The sequence below is a fragment of the Prionailurus bengalensis genome, chromosome E4 (genome assembly GCF_016509475.1).
Source record: "Prionailurus bengalensis isolate Pbe53 chromosome E4, Fcat_Pben_1.1_paternal_pri, whole genome shotgun sequence".
Classification (NCBI taxonomy): domain Eukaryota; kingdom Metazoa; phylum Chordata; class Mammalia; order Carnivora; family Felidae; genus Prionailurus; species Prionailurus bengalensis.
In genome coordinates, this window is record NC_057360.1 from 4,097,268 (window position 1) to 4,116,493 (window position 19,226).

General features: G+C 47.8%; 1 protein-coding gene and 1 non-coding gene across 2 annotated transcripts in view; one reads left to right on the forward strand and one right to left on the reverse strand.

The window, feature by feature from the left end:
• Nucleotides 1-19,226, forward strand: part of LOC122476127 (histone-lysine N-methyltransferase SMYD3-like) — a 153,648-nt gene that overhangs the window by 34,538 nt on the left and 99,884 nt on the right. Inside the window, exon 4 of the mRNA XM_043568453.1 lies at nucleotides 16,416-16,503. Coding sequence (XP_043424388.1) covers nucleotides 16,416-16,503 — 88 coding nt within the window. The remainder of the gene's footprint in view (nucleotides 1-16,415; nucleotides 16,504-19,226) is intronic.
• LOC122476669 lies at nucleotides 14,508-14,612 on the reverse strand. Its single transcript, XR_006295583.1, has one exon. It is a non-coding gene; the product is annotated as a U6 spliceosomal RNA (small nuclear RNA).

Here is a 19,226-nt window from a genome sequence, read left to right on the forward strand (position 1 = left end):
ATCACCCCATGGAAAGACAGGTTATCAGCTTGGAAGATTCCCTCCGGTCCTTAGTTTGTGCTCCTAACATTTGTATCTCCTCCAAGAGAGCACACACTTCCGGCGTTTGTGAAACTAGACTTAGTAACACAGGCTTGGTGGTGTACCTAGGTTTGTGAGTTTTCTGATCTGGTCAGGAGCATCTTACTCCCATTATCCTGTTGGATGTCTGTGTATTTCATAGGGACCCATGGGAGCCGCACCAGCCAGGGCAGGACCCTCCTCTCCAGGGCCTGCCAGGCCAGTGTCCCTGCTCTGTGTGAACATTTTAACGGAGATCTGCATGCGCTTTGTCAGGCCGTTCGACTCTTGGGCAGCTGCGATTGTAAAGTTAACTAACCTCACGAACTAAAAACTGCCTCTCGTAACTCACGTCGGAGTGCTCTATGTGCCCCATGGAGCAGTGTAAATCTGCTCCTTGTTCCAGTCTTCAAGCGCTTGAATATTCATGGTGGCTTTCGGATCACACAACCAGGGGCTGGGATCCATCGCCCCCACTTCCTCGCTACTTGAACTTGAGGATGTTCCATCGTCTTCTCCAGCTGCGGCCGTCCTCTATAGATGAGGGACTGAAGTGGCTTTTTCTTTCTATCTTATTGAGAAGATAACGTGAGATAAAGCAGTTATAGCAGTTAGCACAGCGGACCCTCAATAAACACTATTACTGTTACTTCACCTGCAGCTAGCCGGTTCTCCGAGACTCCGCCCCACTTGCAAAATAAGGACACAGATTCCTACCAAGCATGGTCCTGGGTGGACATCAGTCAGTCCTAAGACACGGTTGGGTATTCAGCCAGCCAGGAATCTACACACGCATTCCCATCCTAACCAGATTGTGTTGTCTTTTTTTTTTTTTTTAAACCACTGAATTGAGGTGCGATGGACACACCAAGAGCTGTATGCATTTAATGTAGGTAATTTGAGGAGTTTGGAGGTAAGCACACACCCTGGAAACCATCACCACACTCTATGCTATAAATATATCCATCACTTCCAAAAGGTTTCTTCTACCTCTTTATTATTTTATTTTTTGGTGACAAGAGCACTTGAATCTTGTCACAAAAAGATTCTCTAAGACCTACCCTCTTAGCGAATACAATACAATACACTGTTGTCAACTGTAGGCACCGTGTTGTAGAGTAGACATTAGATTTCATCATCTTGCCGACAGAGAATACTAGGAAAGACCTTGTTAATACGTGTTGAAGTCAAACTGTATGGTGTTGGTAATATTCACCTGATCTGCTTACGTAACAATGAGTGCACATTGCCAAGATTTGTTCTTGATGGTGCTGTGCTGTCTCGAAATTAGGTCACAGTACGCTTGAGTCAGAGATGGACAGTCGGTTATCTGACTAAATAAAGGCTGCCATCATGCAGACTTTCGTTTTCACCGTTCTCTTGCAATTCTGTTTGCTACCACTTTGGGCTTCTGCTGTCACTGCTTCCTCCCAGCTCAGCAGAAGGAATGATAGTGCTTTCACTGGTGTCTTCCCAAAGCTCTTTGACCTCTCTGGGATATAATTCATCTGGAATTAAATGTGTGACCTTTCCTAAAATACCTTGTTCTATTCTGTCTTATTTTGGGATAATTTTGGGAGAATGGAAAGGGAAAAAAACTAAGAATCGAGTATCTCTGTTCATCTTCGACCACTTGTCCCAGGTGGTAAGTGCACACTATTCTCATAAATCACTGCTTTTCTTCTGTGAATGTCCTGGGATCGTCTGCCCTTGATCTCACCTCCTGTGATGATAGAGCTTGTGTGTTTAGCAGTGAGCGTAACGCGCGGGCTGCTGTCTCATTCTGTCCTGATACCAGCCCTGTGAGGTTGGTCCTCTAGTCCTGCTTCCGACTAGAGAGCTTAACAGGCATTTGTCATCAGTGTTCTCAGGTTTTGTTCTAGAAGGTGGACTAGTGCCCTTATACAAGCTCGAAATGGATTAGTGATGACTATGCCCTCATTATCGAAACCACAGCTGCTTTGTTACAAATGTAAAACTTCAAATGCAAAAATGCATTAGAAGCAGGAGCAAAGAGATGGGCAAGCCGTTCTAAAAATCTGTCATCGGTGTCGCGAGACCAGGAAACATTGGGGGTCTTCCTGGAGGTTAGGCGAGCATGCATTGGCTTCATAGTTGGAGAGAAGAAAGGTGATTCGCTCATTTGTCTGGCTTCCCCTACTTCTCCGTCCAAGCTCATGTTTGCTTCAACTCCCTCTTTTCTGCCATCCTGGCCCCCGTGGTGCCACCCATGGATGAATTCAGCCATGTGCTCCTGTACACCTCCCGCTCAAGGTCCAAAAGTGTCCTAAACGCCTTCTTTCCACACCCTGGGCTCCCCTGCAGCCCTCATCATGGAGTCAGTGCTCGCTAATTACTCCAGTGTCCCCTCCATGGGCCACTCCCTCCCGAGCCATCACCATCTCTCTTAAATTAGCTCCTTACTCCCAACCCTGTCCCCAAGGCCATTGCCTTCTTCAGGTTCACGTATCTCATTCTGGACTCTTGCAGCATCTCCCTAACTCTTCTCACCCGCACTCCCTCTACCTTTCCATGTATTTCCACGTAGATATTTGGACAACATAGATTATATCTAGAATCCTTCCATGTCTCTGTTGCCCACACAGAATCAAGTTCATCCTTTCCTGGGGCTTCCGCCGTGCTCTTCAACCTCATCTTGAGACCCTTGCTTTCTCCCCTGTCCCTCTATTAACTGACCTTTTGTTTTCAGGTCTGTGGGCATATCCTGAAGTAGGTCCCCAGTTAGCACCCCCCCCAAAAAAAAATATCTTACTGGGGTGCCTGGCTGGCTCAGTAGGTTGAGTGTCTAACTTCGACTCAGGTCATGATCTCACATTTCGTGGGTTTGAGCCCCACGTCGAGCTCTGTGCCGACAGCTCAGAGCCTGGAACCTGCTTCGGATTCTGTGTCTCCGTCTCTCTGCCCCTCCTCTACTCACGCTCTGTCTCTCTCAAAAATAAATAAACATTAAAAAAAATTTTTTTTAAAGCGTCTACCTATGAAAAAGCAGCCTTCAAAACAGCAGTTGCTGCAGACCTGGTAGGTGCACCCCCCACGCTCTGAGTCACCACCCCTGCCCCCCCGCCCCCCGTCTCCACCTCCTGCCGTCTTCTGCCCCTCTGTCATGCTGCTTCCTCCTTCTCTTGACTCTTGGCTAATACTTGTAGAGCCTTCAGGATTGAACTCAACTGTTGTCTTCCCTGGGATATGTTGGTGAGCCCTAGCTGGGTAAAGGATGCCCCAGCTCTGTGTCCCCAGATCCCCAGGGCTCATCTCTTGTGGCACAGCATTCAGAAATGATGCGTGTATGTCAGCCACAGGACTGTGAGCCCTTCAGGGCTAGGCCACCTCCCATGTACGTCTTTGCGTTTCCAGCACCTGGCCCGTGTATGTGGAGAGGAAATGTTGTGTGTATTGAACTAAAGATAGTCTCAAGGGCCCGGTATGACAGTGCTGTGAACTTGATCACTGTTTGTGTCTGTTATGAATAAACTAATTTGTGCCAATGGGAGATGCCGTCGTAGATTGAGGAGACCAGGAAAAAGCCTAAACCGTTACGTGCTTGTGGCAAATCTTGATGCTGTGGACACAGGTGTGATCACAGAGATTAGAAGTGGGGTGGGGGGGTGAGGCAGCACACACCAGGCTGGGGTCCCTGTTCCTGACTGTGTGTCACAATCACCTGGTGAGCTTGTGAAAGACACAGATCCCTGCCCACCCCCCCCCCCCGGCAGGGGTTCTGCTGTCACTTGCCGAGGTGGGGCCTGGGCCTCTGTATTTTTAAAAGCTCTCCAGGTGACTGTAAATATATACCCAGGGCATCACACCTGACAACAGAGGATCAAAGCTGCAGGAACGAACAGGTGTGAGTTTGAAGGGAAGTCAGAGACCTCAGGACCCCATAAAGCACATTCCTGGCACGGATTGGGGTGGGTCTGTGGGTGTGTGATTGGTAGGGTGGGGCAGCAAGTCAGACCAGTCCAGTGCCCTAGGGCGAATTCAAGCCTCTGAGATCTATAAAAAAGGGCATATCTCGAATAGCTCAGCTCCCCGTGGTGATGAAAACCAGGTTTTCCCCTAGGTTAAACTCTCTGAATGAAGTTCTGTCTACTCCTGCATGGAACAGGAGGAATTTTCATATTTGTTTACTTCAAGAAGTCCTTGCCTACTCTAATTGGTGATAAGCATTGACTAATATTAGAATCTTACTCTCACCTAGTCTAGAAAGTCAAACAGATTGTAAAACAGAAATGTTAAAGGAAAACAGCTGGGCTATATGCTTTTGACCCACAACGTATGACTCAAAAAGAGACTGATGTCATAAACTCTCCATGACTGGCATCATGGCATTCCCGGAGGCAAGGGGTACGAGAAGAGAGAACGAGAAGAGAGAACTACGTCACCTTGTACACCCAAAATGCCATTTTGGACATCCAGACTTGGGATAAGGGCCTTGTCAGACAGCAATACACAGATTTTATCTATACCTACGCCGTTTGGGGCAGATTTGAAATTAGCCATTGCCAGCCTGCCGTGAGGAACAGTGCCTGTGACTCGGCCCCTTAGGAGCAGGGGTATTCCGAGTGCACAGGCACATATTTCAAGCTCTCCCTATGCTTTCCGGCATGCCCTCTGTGAAGTCACTGGCCCCTCTCTGTACCCCTTTCTCTTCCTGTGCAGCCGGGACACCTCTGGTCATCATCTGGTCATGTTTATGAAGCTCCACCAGACCTTTGTCTGAAAGGCCCCGTTGACAGTAATGCGTGCCCGGTGTGAGAGATGGTTACGAGAGAATGGAGGTGAGGGCAGGGTGCCAAACGTGGCCAGCGCTTTTATCTTTGACGTTATAAAGAGGTCCCCTGGCCAAGGGCCAGCCTGGGGTTTACTGGAATATAAAATGCAGACGTGTGCTGTCTCCTGTTGGTGGGGCGCCAGGGCGAGTGCTCCCCGTGCATTCCACCAGCACTTCATTTCCACAGGATGCAAGGTTGCCAGGCAGAGCATCTGAGCCCTGGCAGTTTTGTGCAGGGTCTCTGATGGGTATGGGGTGGGGCAAAAGGAGAGCTAAGCCACGGAACCTGGTCCCTTCCTTCCCCTCTCACCCCCCAGCCCTCCACCCAGACCTCAGAAAGAGTGTTTTCTCTGCCAGACCCTCAGCCCGTGAGTGATTGCCCTTTGGAATGACCCACCCCTGAGCTTCCAGGAACGGAACTCGGCACAGACTAATCCAGGGACGACAGATTTTGAATAATTGGAGGTACACTGGCTTTTTTCTACTGAGAGACCAGTGCAATTCTGGGCTCTTTCCTTTCTGGGACTAATTCTTCCTCTCAAACTGGAACATACTCCCTTTGAACTTTTTGCTTGTTTGGTACACGGTCTGAGGATGTCATTGCCGCCTTACAAGGCGGTCGTAAGAACTGGTGAATTTGTGCAGGCCAGCTCTGAGAAGGTAGGGGAGGCTGTCAGAAATCGCATTAACCGATGTAAAGGGACAGATCCTGATGTCACATTACTTTCCTTTGGTCGCCCTTATGATTACCTCCTAAAAAAGCATGTCTAGACCTCTGTCCTGGACTCATCGTCTGAAATTGTTAGCGTGAACCCCAACTACACCGTCCCCTTGGTTTGGGAGCACAGATTAAATAACCGGATGTGTTTGCTTTAGCGGATGAGCGAATACCGTGTTCTCGCATGAGTCCAGAATGTCTCCCGCTGTAATCATTCTACATACAAATGTTGGAGGGAACGTGTGAATTAAATAATCATTGTCAAATCCTTGGGTTGGCAGAGAGCACTGCTGGGTTAGGTGCCGTCTTTGTTCAGTCCTCTGCACACTCTCCAGGCTCTGACTGGTGTGTTTCACACGTGAGAAAACTCAGCCTAAAACAGAATGAAGGAAAAATCTAGAGAAGGGAGATATTTGCAATTTATCGTCCAGCCGCCGATTCCAAAGTCTCTCCCCTTCCCTAATTTCAGGTCTCTCCTCACGCGCAATACACACACCATATACTTAGGGGACTGGTGGAGCGGAATGATTAGTTTCCATCTCCATGGTAACCTCCGTCAGGTGCTCACCTGGGGAGGCTGAGCCGGGAGGCATTGTTAGCCTCTGGTCCCCCAGCGGCCGGCGGCGGAGCCTGGACGGGGGCTGCAGCCTGCCTGTTTCCATTTTCCCGGGTCTGCCCGTCACGCCCTCACGTCCGCCAGGAGCGCCGAGCCCGGATCTTGCTGTTGTTCCTCCTGTTTCAAATGCCTCTGGAGACACCACGTCTGGGTTACCCTGACCTTCACTATCAGAACACTGCCCCTTCTCCCTGGCGGGATTCTGCCCTGCTGCTGTGGCAGACGCTCTCATCTGTTCCCAAAGAAGGCACGCAAGAGATGGCGGTGTGGCGGGCTGGAGGAGCCGAGGGCCGTGGATTGGGTCCCCATTAAAACAAAACCCGCCCTGAAACTTGGGGGTGTATTTGATCTTAGTGACCGTTGCGATTAGAACGATTGTTCCCGTAAAATCGTTGCCTTTTTTCCCCAGTCCCAACCCTCCCACCTTGTGGGGTTCCCCCCACGGGGCTGGCAGGACCCCTCGAGGGGTTTGCGGGTTTACAGCGACACGGCCACCGTTTGATCATCTCTGTACAAATGTGAAAAGAATTTGCTCGAATGTGCTTTTGCAAGCTGAGCCAGTAGCCTTCTGCCTCACGTAGGCCCTGATATACATTCTCAGGAACACCTCTTTCCAGCTGGAAGGAGAGTGCAGGGAAGGGCCTCCTCCCTAACTGTCTGTGTGTCATGTCGAGCTGCGTTTCTGCATCAGCCCGTCGTGCTCGCTTTCCACCAAATGTTGCACCCAAGGCAGACTTTCAGCAGCCATCACTGACCCGGGTGGGCTCTCAAATTGCCCCGAGTGTGTGACTGCCAAGTGCTTTTCATTTCCCCTCAAGTGACCTGACTTTACAAGCAATGAGCTGATTTCTCCGAGAACGGGGTTTAGTCACTGGGATAAGAATGCGTGGGACAGAGGGAGGGGAGCTGTTGAGATGGGAGCTGGAAAAGGCCTATAGTGGTTCTAGATGGTCTAACTTCACCCTCACAAGGCTGCTGTCACTTTTCTAGAAGTGGTGAAGGGGACATTCCCCTTCCGGCAATTCTGTGTACCTGGAGACTTGACCTTGAACTTGCAGTTGGTTCCCATGTTGTGGTCTTGTGGAAATGTGTAGTTGCTGTAGAATCCCATTTCTTTTTCTTTCTTTTTTTTTTTTTAATTTTAGAGGGAGAGAGAGAGAGTGCAAGTGGGGGAGGGGCTGAGGGAGAGAGGGAGAGAGAGGAAGAATTCCAGGCAGTCTCCATGCTCAGCGCAGAGCCGATGCAGGGCTTGATCCCACAACCCCGGGATCGTGACCTGGGCTGAAATCAAGAGTCAGACGCTCAACCGACTGAGCCACCCAGGCGCCCCAGTAGAGTCCTGTTTCTGTCTGAGAAATAAATGGGTGAGATGGGCGTTGGCCGATGCTGACAGCGACAATGAGAACATAAAACCAGGAGTTTTTATGCTGCTAGAGGCCCGGAGTGTTTCACGAGCCCTCTTCAACAGCACCATTTATTGGGACTGGGCTCGGTGCCCCTCGGTGCCCGAATACTCCTGGGCTGGGTGCCGGCTAGTAGTGGGACCGGCTGGTTGGAGATGGCATGCCACCCCGGCGACAGGACACTCGCTCCCGGCTCACCCAGCTCGGCTGGAGGGTGTGAGGGGCGGGAGGCCGGAGCTTCGGGCTCCAGTTGAGGACACAGGGCTTAGAGCCTCGCGGCATCCTGCTTGTGCAAGTCGCGTGCAGGCTCCGAGACCTCGCCATTTCACAAAGCACGTGAGAAAATAACCTTTGTAAGGCCGTGTCGTTTCACCTGGGGTCTCTTAATAGCCCCTGGAGGACCTTTTCACCTGCATCAGTTATTCCTGATGCTCCAGTTATCATGGAACCCCTTGGAAAGTGACGAGGGATTGTGACCGCGGAGGTCAGGGGCCGTTCGGTGTAGTTCTTGGTGAACGGGAGAAGCTTGTTGACGAAGTTGAGCAAGAATCTTCCGGGGAGAGGGAGTGGGACGTGCAGAGATGTGGGGCACGGCATAGTCAGAGCTCGATGGCACATCCTCTGGTAGAACAAGACCACTTTTCTCCCTCCCACCAAACAGAGCAGACTCCAGTCAGACCTCCAGGGACCCCTGCCTGCTCAGGTGGGAATTGAAAACTCAGACCGCGGTGCCATTCGTGACCTTGGTACTTCTAGAGGGTGCACAAGAAAGGGTTAGAAGGTGCAGCTGCTAGAGAATTACTACACTGAAGATTAGCTTCAGGAAGGACAACTGCCCTGCCAAGGTCACACACGTGTGGAGCAGGGACTCGGCTCTGCGTTTTTAGGACCCTAAATCCAGTGTCCCTCTCGCCACGTTCTAACTGTTGTGTACAATCGCTTGTTAACTGCTGATGAGGACGTGCTGCAAGTTGAATGCGCTTCGGGCAGAGAACATTCCTTCCTTCACGTTCTTCCCGAATCCATAATGCCCATTGACTTGTGGGCCGTTGATAGGAGAATGAACGCTCTATTTTTAACCACTCTTTTTTCCACTTTATGAAAGAGCCACTTTCCCCCTCAAGTTAAATCTGAATTGCTTTCAGTTGTTTTTGCCAGAGGAGGTGGAAATTGGTTCCAGCAGAGATGTTTCCTGTGAATCACAAAGGTTTTGAATGATGTTGTATATTAATCTGTTAGTCCCAGTACATTATCCACGAACCAGGGTACCTCAGTCAAGGCTCTTCAGGTTGAACTTTGTTCCCCCTCGAGATTTTGAACTTCAAGATTTTCCATCTCTCCCCTAAGTGCAGACACTATGTTTGAATCTCACTTTGCTTTAAAAACAAAACACATGAAAAAAGCCTCTCCTTTTGAGACACTAGAATTATTGAATTACTGGAAAAGTTTGTAAGTATTCGGTAATTTTATTTCCCATCCTATACTCATCTCCCTCCAATCCAATCTAATTAGGCTTTGCAGGAGGATTGGATAACAGGAAGTACTGGAAGCAGATTGCTTTTCTCCTTTTCCTTTTAATGGGAACCATCTGAAATCAGCCCAGTGCAGGAGCTCCGGCACCCAGCACTCGTGAGCCGAGTGAGCACATCTGTTTAAGCGTTTCAGATGCAGAGTAGATCTGGATGGCCGCATCCCATGTTTGAGCCTGATAGAGCCCGTGGTTTTTCCCAAGGACGGACAGCCTTGCTGAATTCCAACCTTATCCAGTTGAAGAAACTCGAATTTCTAATCCCCCACTGGCGCCTGGCAGGTATGCTTCCTACTCTGAAACCCAAAGGAAGCACTTGGCCGATTGAATGTAATTGTGTGGAGTGGCACCCTTTTATGTAGCGGTGAGGTTATCTCATATCATCTGGCACCTATTTTTTTTTCCACAGCGAAGGGAATGATGCTAGGGTATTGATTTAGCAGCTGTGTTTGAGGGAACTTAAATGGCCTCACTGATCCATTCAGGGTCAGATGGAGGCAGGGGCCTCTGGGCCAAGTGAGCAACAGGGTTCTCAGGAGGAGGTCGGAGGGAGGAGCCAGGAATCAACACAGTCTGCCCCCAGATAGCTGGGATGCGGTCGTCAGAGAGCCTGGTTCCGGAGCCAGTGAGGGATTTCTTATGCCGGGGGAGAGTTCACAGCTATGTTCTAGACTGGTCTCTGGGCATCCGGCAAATACCGGCAGCTACAGTGGAAACGTAGCCTTTCCCCACAGAGTCGTGACATAGTAATATGAGAAACGGGTCAGGATACAAGTATGGTGTGAAACAAACCAGCCTCCGTTTCCTTGGTTGAGATTCTCTTTCCTGTTGTTGTGGAGTCGAGGTGTTTTCTTGTAATACTGGTCCCCGTGGATCGAAGATCATGTGTCTCTCTTCATTCGTTTACTCTGTCACCAAACACGTACCAAATAACGTCCCATGCTGGCACTGGGAACACACGTGATTGGGTCGTGGTCCCTCGAACAGTTCTGAGGCTTGCGGGGGACACAGTAAGGCCGAGCCCGAAAGACAGCTCGGTGCTGAGAGAGGTGTGCACAGTGTGACTGGGTAGCTGTAGTTGTCCGGGGTGGGGGGGGGGGGGGGGGTGGGGGGGCTGGGCTAACTCAGAGGGCGGAAGTAGAACAAGATTTCCCGATGAGGACATTTGGGGCCGGTCCTTCAGGGACAAATGGGAAGAAAACCAAAGAAGCGAATGGAAGTGGTGACCCAGGGGATGGACAGGCACTGCAGTCCAGGTCCTTCCAGAGTCCAGAGGGAAGGATTGCAGTTGAAGAGTAGGTGTTGGTATCGTGGCAGTAAGATAGAGCCCGGGGCGCGTCAGATTGGGGTGGGGCTGTGAGAGGAAAGAATGGGGGTAAGAAGGAACCAGGTATCTAGAGAATGGACTCTTGAAATGTCGGGAGTAGTTTGCACCTGGGCCCCAGCGGGGAAATGGGGTGATGAGTAGAGGAGCTTGGGAGGCCACAGAAGGGAGACACTCGGGAGACTCATTCTTACCACATCCTGGGAGCGGCCGCCATACTTCTGCCTCCAAGGAATTCTTGCCGTTTTTACTGGTTCAAGTGAAGACACGCTCTTTAAGGACTTTTCTGGAACTGTGCAAGAGAGCGGTCCAGAGGCAGAGCTGACCGGGCTGTGTTTTACTTCAGCCTCTAGAGTGGTCAGGTGGAAGGAACGGTGGTGGTTATCCAAGCCAACTTCCTATTTTCTGGGTGAGGGAGCTGAGGCCCAGGAAAGAGAAGGCTTGCTTAGGGACGTCCAGCCAGTCAGGGCAGAGGTGCTATTACCGGTCCTGGAACCGACATGTCCTGAATTATCTCCATCATCTCCCAGCAGACTGAGCTTCTCAGAAGCCCTTCTGCTTATAGTCTGAATTATTGTTATCATTTGTAGAAAACCCAACAATGGTACGTTTGATTTAAAAGAAGAAAAAAAATATATATATAGGCACACACATATATACGTATATACACGTATATATGTATGTATATATGTATATATATGTATACATATATATATATACACACATATATACGTATACATATATATGTATGTGTATATATATATATAAAATATACAGATATATATATATGCATGAAATGAATGTTTCCACCTACTGGAAACAAATTTCAGGACTTACCCGTTTAAGCCCTGTTTACATAGTAAAGCTAAAATTCAAAAAGGATTTTTTTCCCCTTAAATAACTCTATCTTGAATGATAGCAAGTATCTTGGATGTGTTCGGATAAGAAATAATGAAATAAGGATATAAATTTACTGGTTTTATACCTCAGGGACCTTGAAAAAGAACATGATAATTTACTCTTATATTTGCAAATTGAAGAAATAGATGTAAATTATGCTTCCCTAAGTAGTTTCTATGCACATATATTTCCTATATATATGAACATGTGTGTATATGCATATGTACACACATTATTGAATGTGCCCCTCCTTGGTGTGGAGAGAGGAGACACAGTCCCTATTGTGGGGACAGTCACAGGAGAAGTCACAGAATATAACAAAGTCTGTGGGAGTGGGGGGAGTTGGGAACCTGAGCATGTAGTGAATACACGCTCTCATCATGGTGGAACATTCCAGGGAACTGATGGTTAGCCATTAGTGAATGCCGCTTGTCTCACTCCAATATAGAGTGCTCTCAGGAGCGATTTCTGAGTGTTTGGAAACAGATCCAAAGCTTGCCTTCTCCTCTGGTAGGTGATGAAGTCTTAGGCTCAACCCAAAGAACAGTCAGATTACTGAGCAGGTTTAGTTGTGAGTACAGTTCCCATATGAAATTACTCTGTCTCACCCTGAGGTCATGAGGGCCATGGTCTCTCCCCGTTTTGTGGAAGACAGCAAGATCCGCTATGAGTTCCATGTTGGTGGATTGATTGCCCTTTTCCAAGTGCTGCTGTTAGGAAGATCCTGGGACCACGGGTTGAAGAGAATTTTGAAGTTACCCCCTCAAAGACCTGTTGCATCTTTCAGAGCTTGAGCTCTGAGGCCAGACAGACTTGGATTTGAATCTCACCTCTGGCAATTAGGGACAGAAGGACATTTGTAGCAGTTAATTAAGCATTAGGGCTATCTTGTGCCTCATTTGTGGGTTATAGGTGTTGATGACCTATGAGGATGTTGTGACGAATGATTGAAATACATACACGAGACATCCAGGTCATTGCCAAATAAATGTGAATTTTCATCTTCCAGACCCATCCTAGAGACGTTTAACTGGGCATTGGTTACATACCATGCTCTGTGCTGGTATTTGGGAGAGGTAGGATCAAAGAAGAATAAGACCTATATTTAACTCTAAAATGGGAAAGATGTGGGGCGCCTAGGTGGCTCAGTCGGTTAAGCGTCCGACTTCGGCTCAGGTCATGATCTCGCGGTCCGTGGGTTCGAGCCCCGCGTCGGGCTTTGTGCTGACAGCTCGGAGCCTGGAGCCTGCTTCGGATTCTGTGTCCCCCTCTCTCTCTGCCCCTCCCCGGTTTGCACTCTGTCCCTCTCAAAAATAAATAAACATTTAAAAAATTTTTATGGGAAAGATATGACATGCACACACACTGCAGCTGAGGACCTCTATCCACACCGGCCTTCTTGCTATCTCTGAAACATCCGGCCAGCCCTGCCTCAGCATCCTGGCACTAGCTGCTGGCCCCTCTTCCAGGAGTTCTTATCTCCCACCCCTCTACCTCTCCCAGACCTTTATCTTATCAGCGAGGCCTTCCTGGATAACCCTGCTTAAATGGAACTCCCTGGGGCCAGTGCTCCCTGTCCCTCTCCCTCCGACAAATCGTATTTTACGTGTGGTGTGTGGTTTTTTGGTCATTCCACGCTCCTCCCACCTCTTCAGTGAAAACACTAGGATTTCTTTACCGCTTTATTCTCAGTGCCTAGAGCATTGCGCTAGGTAGGTCCTCAGTAGGTGCTGACTGAATAGATAAATGGTCATGGGATTGAGCCCTGTGTCGGTCTCCAGACTGAGCGTGGAGCCTGCTTAAGATTCTGTCTCTTTTTCCCTTTCTGCCCCTCACTGCCCCCCCCCCACTCTCTCTAAAATTAAAAAAAAAAAATTAATTTCAGCTGCAGGGAGGTGCATGTGCCAAGGTCCAGTGGCCAGAAGAACAGCAGGTATGTGGGACTGTGTTAGTTTCCTATGACTGCCGTAACAGACGATCACACCCTCAGTGGCTTAAAACAACACAGATTTATTGTCTTGCAGTTCTGTGAGTCAGAAGCCTGACACCGGTGTCCCTGGGCTAAAATGAAGGTCCTGGCAGGACTACCTTCCTTTGCGGAGTCTCCAGGGGGAATTTGTATCCTTGTCTTTGCTGGCTTCTGCAGGTGGCCTGTGCTCTGTGGTCTGTGGGTCCCTTCCTCCGCCTTCTTAGCCAACAGTGAGGTTGGGTCCTCCCGTCACATCGCTCTGACCTCTTACTCTGCCTGCCTCTTCCACTCTGCAAGACCCTTGTGATTCCCTTGGGCCCACCTGGGGAGTCCAGGGCACTCACCTTAATCTCACTTGCAGCTTAATTCCCCTTTGCTGTGTACCCAAACCTGTGTGCAGGTTCCAGGGATCGGGACGTGGACATCTTAGGGGGCATCTGTGCCGCCTACCGGAGAGTCTAAGAAGCAAGACGTTTTGCCTAGAGCCTAAGGCTTGAGCTGCCAGTAGCGAAATATCAAACAGGAAAATGTCATCCTAAACCGCCATGGTTGTCGAGATTTAACACGTGGGCTTTATCTGGAAGGTGCTAACAAGTTGCTTCGGAATGAAGTGGTGGGACTGAGGCTTTAGGAGTTAAATGTGGACTTAGGGCAGGTATTTAGAAGGAGATTGATGTTTACCTTTTTTAAAGCAATTCATTTTTGTTTCCTCTCCTATGTATAGAAAGCTGGGTTCTTACTCAGAATATCCCCAAGGGGCGCCCGGGTGGCTCAGTCGGTTAAGCAGCCGGCTTCGGATCAGGTCATGATCTCGCGGGTTCGTGAGTTCCAGCCCTGCATCGGGCTCTGTGCTGACAGCTCGGAGCCTGGAGCCTGCTTCAGATTCTGTGTCTCCCTCTCTTTCTGTCCCTCCCCTGTTTGTGCTCTCTTTGTGTCTCAAAAATAAATAAATGTTAAAGTTTTTTTTAAATATTAAAAAAAAAAAGAACTTACCCAAAAAAGCAGGGTCCACTTATGGTTTCTTTTTTTTTTTCAAGTTTATTTATTTATTTTGAGAGAGAGAGAAAGGGAAGAAGAGAGAGAGAAGGAGTGGGAAGGGGCAGAGAGAATTCCATCCAGGCTCCACACTGCCAGCATGGAGCCTGATGTGGGGCTCAAACCCACAAACCAGGAGATCGTGACCTGAACTGAAATCAAAAAAGTATGGAACATTTGACAAATTTGCATCACCTCCTTGCACAGGAGCCATGCGAATCTTCTCTGTATTGTTCCAATTTTAGTATATGTACTGTCGAAGCAAACACTGGATTCCTTTTAAAAACCACCCAATATTATTACTCATATGCACTACATGTCTACACAGAGACCCATGAAGCCCTCCTACACAGATGCATTCACACAAGCTCACATATTTCCTCACATGTGTACCTGCTGCCTCGCCCTGTTCGTGGGATCTCTTTTCTGTGGCTCTCTGAGGCCCTCATTTGTTCTCTGCCCTGGCAGACCTGTGTGCTGTGTATCTTCCTGCCGGTAACACAGGCTTACTCTGGTGGTGGTTCTCACAAGGGTCATTGTATAAACCTCCTCTAGTAGGCATGCAGAAATCTCCAGGGAGACCTCCATTGTTTGAAAATGTCTGCCTCCCGCACCTTTGCCGTGATTTGGCCATGATTTGATATAACTTCCTGAGATGGTTCTTCTCCCTGACACCCATCGAGAGTTTAATGAATATCGAATACCTGGTTTTGAATGGTGTCTGATGACGATTTCTTAAGCTTTGAGTAGCCTCCTTAAAGCAGCTCTGTCCAACAGAACTTTCTGTGATGCCAGAACTATTCTGTATCTGCGCTGCCCAGTATGGTGGTCACAGCCACATGTGGCTACTGAACTCCTAAAATGTGGACATACAGGAAGAGTAAAGGACTTGCTTACTAACCCAGAGGACAAACATTTAATAAATGGTAACCTACACTTTTATTTTGTTTTGAATTACTTTTTTAAATGTTGGGTATCTTTTTTCCCTTTTCTTTTTTCTAGTTTTTGCAGAAGTCAAAATTCATTCACATGGGTGTAATTGTACTCATCTTACTCTTTCCTAGACCCGTTTTGATTGATAACATTTTTGATTAAAGTATCTTTGGTCTCCAAACAAATGATTCTTTCTCTTGCCCCTGTTACTCTTCCTGATATATATCAGCTTTATTGAGATATAATTCACATAGCATACAATTCAGTCATGTAAAGTATATAATTCAATGGCTTTTAGTATTTTTACAGAGTTGTAGAACCATTAATACAGTGGATTTTATATTTTCATTGTCCCAAGAAGAAACTCCGTCCTCATTAGTGGTCCCTGCCCAGTTCTCCCCAACCCCATCCCCCTCCCTAGCCAATTAGTAATTGGCTTTCTGTCTCTGCAGGTTTGTCTATTCTGAACATATATATATATGTATATGTATATATGGAATCTTATAATATGTGGTCCTTTGTGACTGGCTTCTTTCACTTAGCGTGGTGTTCTTAGGGTTCATCCGTGTTGTAGTAATCCGTTTCTTTTTACTGCCAGTAATATTCCATCGTATGGATATGCCACATTTTATGTATCCATTCATTGGCTAAGGGACATTTGGGTCGTTTCCACCTTATTTGCTAGAATTATGCTGCTGTGAATGGACGCACAACTGTGTGTGTGAACCCAGGTTCTCCTTTCTCTCGGCTATCTAGAGTGGAATTGTTAAATGATATGGAAGCTCTGCTCAACCTTTTGAGAAACTGCCAGGCTATTTTCCAAAGTGCCTGCATCATTTCACATTGCTGCCAGTAATACATGAGAGTTTCAGTTTCTCTACATCCTCACCAACATTGGTATTATGTTTTTTCTTGACATCCTTATAGCCAAGCTGATGGGTGTCAAGTGATAACTCCGTGTGGTTTTCATGTGTATTTCCCTAATGGCTAATGATGTTGAGCATCTTTCCATGTGCTTGTTGGCCGTTTGTATATCTTTTTTGGAAAAATGTCCAGATCCTTTGTCCATTTTCCTTTGCCTGTTTTTAAATTAAATAATTTGTCTTTCTTTCTGTTCTCTTAATTTGGCCTGGGCAGGATGCTGACATGCTTACTGGTGATGAGCAAGTATGGAAGGAAGTTCAAGAATCGCTGAAAAAAATTGAGGAACTGAAGGCACATTGGAGTATCCTTTTACCTGTGGATTGAGCTGTACCCTTGGGATTGCTTCTTTATTGGTTGGAGCTTGGTGTTAATGAAACCCAAGTCCACGGTTTGACTTCTGTGTGAGCCAGTGAGCTTCATTCTGTGTCATGGTCACAGGCTGCATCCCAATCCCTGCCAACAGTTTGGGTAATGGCTAGGGAAGGCCATGGCCGGATCAGTGTGAGTACCTCACCACCATTCAATAGTAATCAAAAGTCATGACCAGTAATTGGACAGTAAATAGTAGTCTGTATACAAGGTAACAAATTTCTAAATTCCCTTTGCCTATAACCTACATCTCCGGGAAAGAGTAACTCAGAATCCTTATAACTTAATGTCATTGACCCTCAGATCTAGAAGCTTCATATTAAATTAACCACAACTACAATGTCAGTGGGAGTCACCACATAATAAATTTTCTTGGCATAAACAGTAAGGACCATGAGTGGGTCAAAGTTCAGAGAGTAGGAGAGAGCACTTATGCTAGAGGCCATGTGGGGAGGCTACGCTGACGTTATGCTGAGTGAAAGGTGGCCCAAATCAGGGACAGGGTTTGGATGGGCAGAGGCTGAGGAGGGGGTCGCTTCCAGTAGGGGAGGTCACCTGAGCAAAAATGCAACAGAGGGAAACCACCCGGTAAGAAGAAATAGACCAAGATGAAAAAGATCGAAATGTCATTCAGATGCCGCGGGGAAATTCTTACCCCAATCAGTAAGAAAATCTGCAGACGAGGTGTTCTTGAAAGCATTGTAAAGAATAGGAGAGGTGGATGGATAGATGTTCTTACCTTCAAAGGTGAAATAAGTAATTTCTGAAGTCTGTACCCAGTGGGTGGTTTTTTGTTTGTTTGTTTGTTTGTTTGTTTGTTGTTGCAGGTTGGGTAAGGAATCTAATTGGTTACTAAAGGAAGGAAAAAGGAAGCTGCAATCAGCCCGAGGCTGCAGGGTTTACCAAGAGCAAGGGAGTCCCAGCTTTCTTTGGCAAAGTTTGTATGTAGATTCCAGAAGGAGATTCAGTTAGAAGTGGCCAAGAAATTGATGCTGGATGCTAGCCTGGCCGGACGTCTTCCTAAGTGGTTGAACAGCCATATGAGAAAATGCTGCCACCCGGGTCCCTGTCACTCTGGAGTTCTCTGTCCCCCCCGCCTCCAGTTCTCTTCCACCTTTGACTCTGTACCTTGAGTGGACACACGGAGCACTGGGTCATCGCATTCCCAAAGGTTATAGTGGGGAGGATGGCAGAGGGGGGCTGATACGATCCCTGAAGGTTTGAATGATGCCTGAATCCAAAAAGATGAAATGCAACAAGAACGTATATAAAATCTTCTATCTGGGTCAAAAAGCTTAAGTCTGTAAATGTACATAAAGCTTAGCAATAGCAAAACATGTGGAACAATTTTAGGGTTTTAGTAAACAGCAAAGTTTAATAAAGTTTACAAGGATGATATAACCCCTCAAAAAACTACTGTGATCTTGGGCTGTATTAGAGAATAGAAAGTAAGAAAGGTGATGCTTTTAGTGTGATCATATCTGTAGTTTTCTGTTCACTTTAGGGTAGGACATGTTAAGGAAGGTGTAGGAAAATTGGAATCGGTTTTGAAGAATGGAGCGAGGATCCCAGTGGAATTTGAAACCCTGTCCATAGGAAGGATTGGCATTATTGGGAATGAGAGGGGGTCCTCCTTGGGCTCAGAGAACCGTTACAGTTAGAGAAATAGGGTCATTCTCTGTCGTCCCATGCAGTAGAATTAGGTCCCTGATGACCCTGCCACAGTTGGGTTTCACTGCAAACTGACTCTGTGCCTGCCACCTTGCCAGTCACAACCCAGCCTTTGGTCCACCCTTAATCGTGGAATAGATCGGAGGGTGTATTAAGAGGACACAACCCTGCACTCACAACTCTCACACGTAAATGAATACCTGTTTTGGTAAATAGGTATTTGAGAGGCATCAAAGGCAGAGTAGTCAGCTCTGGGAGGTTAAAGAAGGTTCCAGAGAGGAGGTGACCACTGAGTTGTGTCTGGGAGGCACAGTGGGCATTCTCCAGGCCGATGCCGTGAAGAAGGGCACCCGCCAGAGCGGGGAGCCTGTGTGGACGGGCAGAATGTGAAATCACGTGCTGTCCTCAGATCACGCTTGTTCAGTATGGGGGGGGGGGGCGCCCCGGCAAGGCCTTACAGGCCGTGCACGGAGATGATGCTTTCTAGGGGAGAGGGGCCCGTGGAGGATTTAAGCAGAATAATATGATACTAAGTGAGTAAAAGCTCGGTGGTTCCAAGGAGTTGACTAATTTTTATTCCCCCTTTCCTCCCCCACCATTCCTCTTACTGTCATTGAAAAGCGTGCAGGAAAAAGGGTATCCGAGGGACCGTTCTGTCCGCTTCAGGTAGGCTCTCCACCCTGCTCCAGTCTAGAGCTCAATTCCTCACTGGAACAGAACGGATCATACTCGACACCAAGCAAATGCCGGTGACTACATTTTTGAGCAAATACAATGTCAACATTAGCTTGGGGGAAAAGCCTCTTAGTTAAAATTATTCCATTTTTTTGCTCACTGGGGTGTTTTACAGGAAAGGCTGGCCTTGTTTGCCAGGAGACAGTTGCCAATGTTACGAAGGGAAATTGGCACGCGCTCCCTTCCAGCCTGCTGGGGGATAAAGTGGATGTGTTCCTATCAGTGGCTGCAGAATATCACATCTGGTTT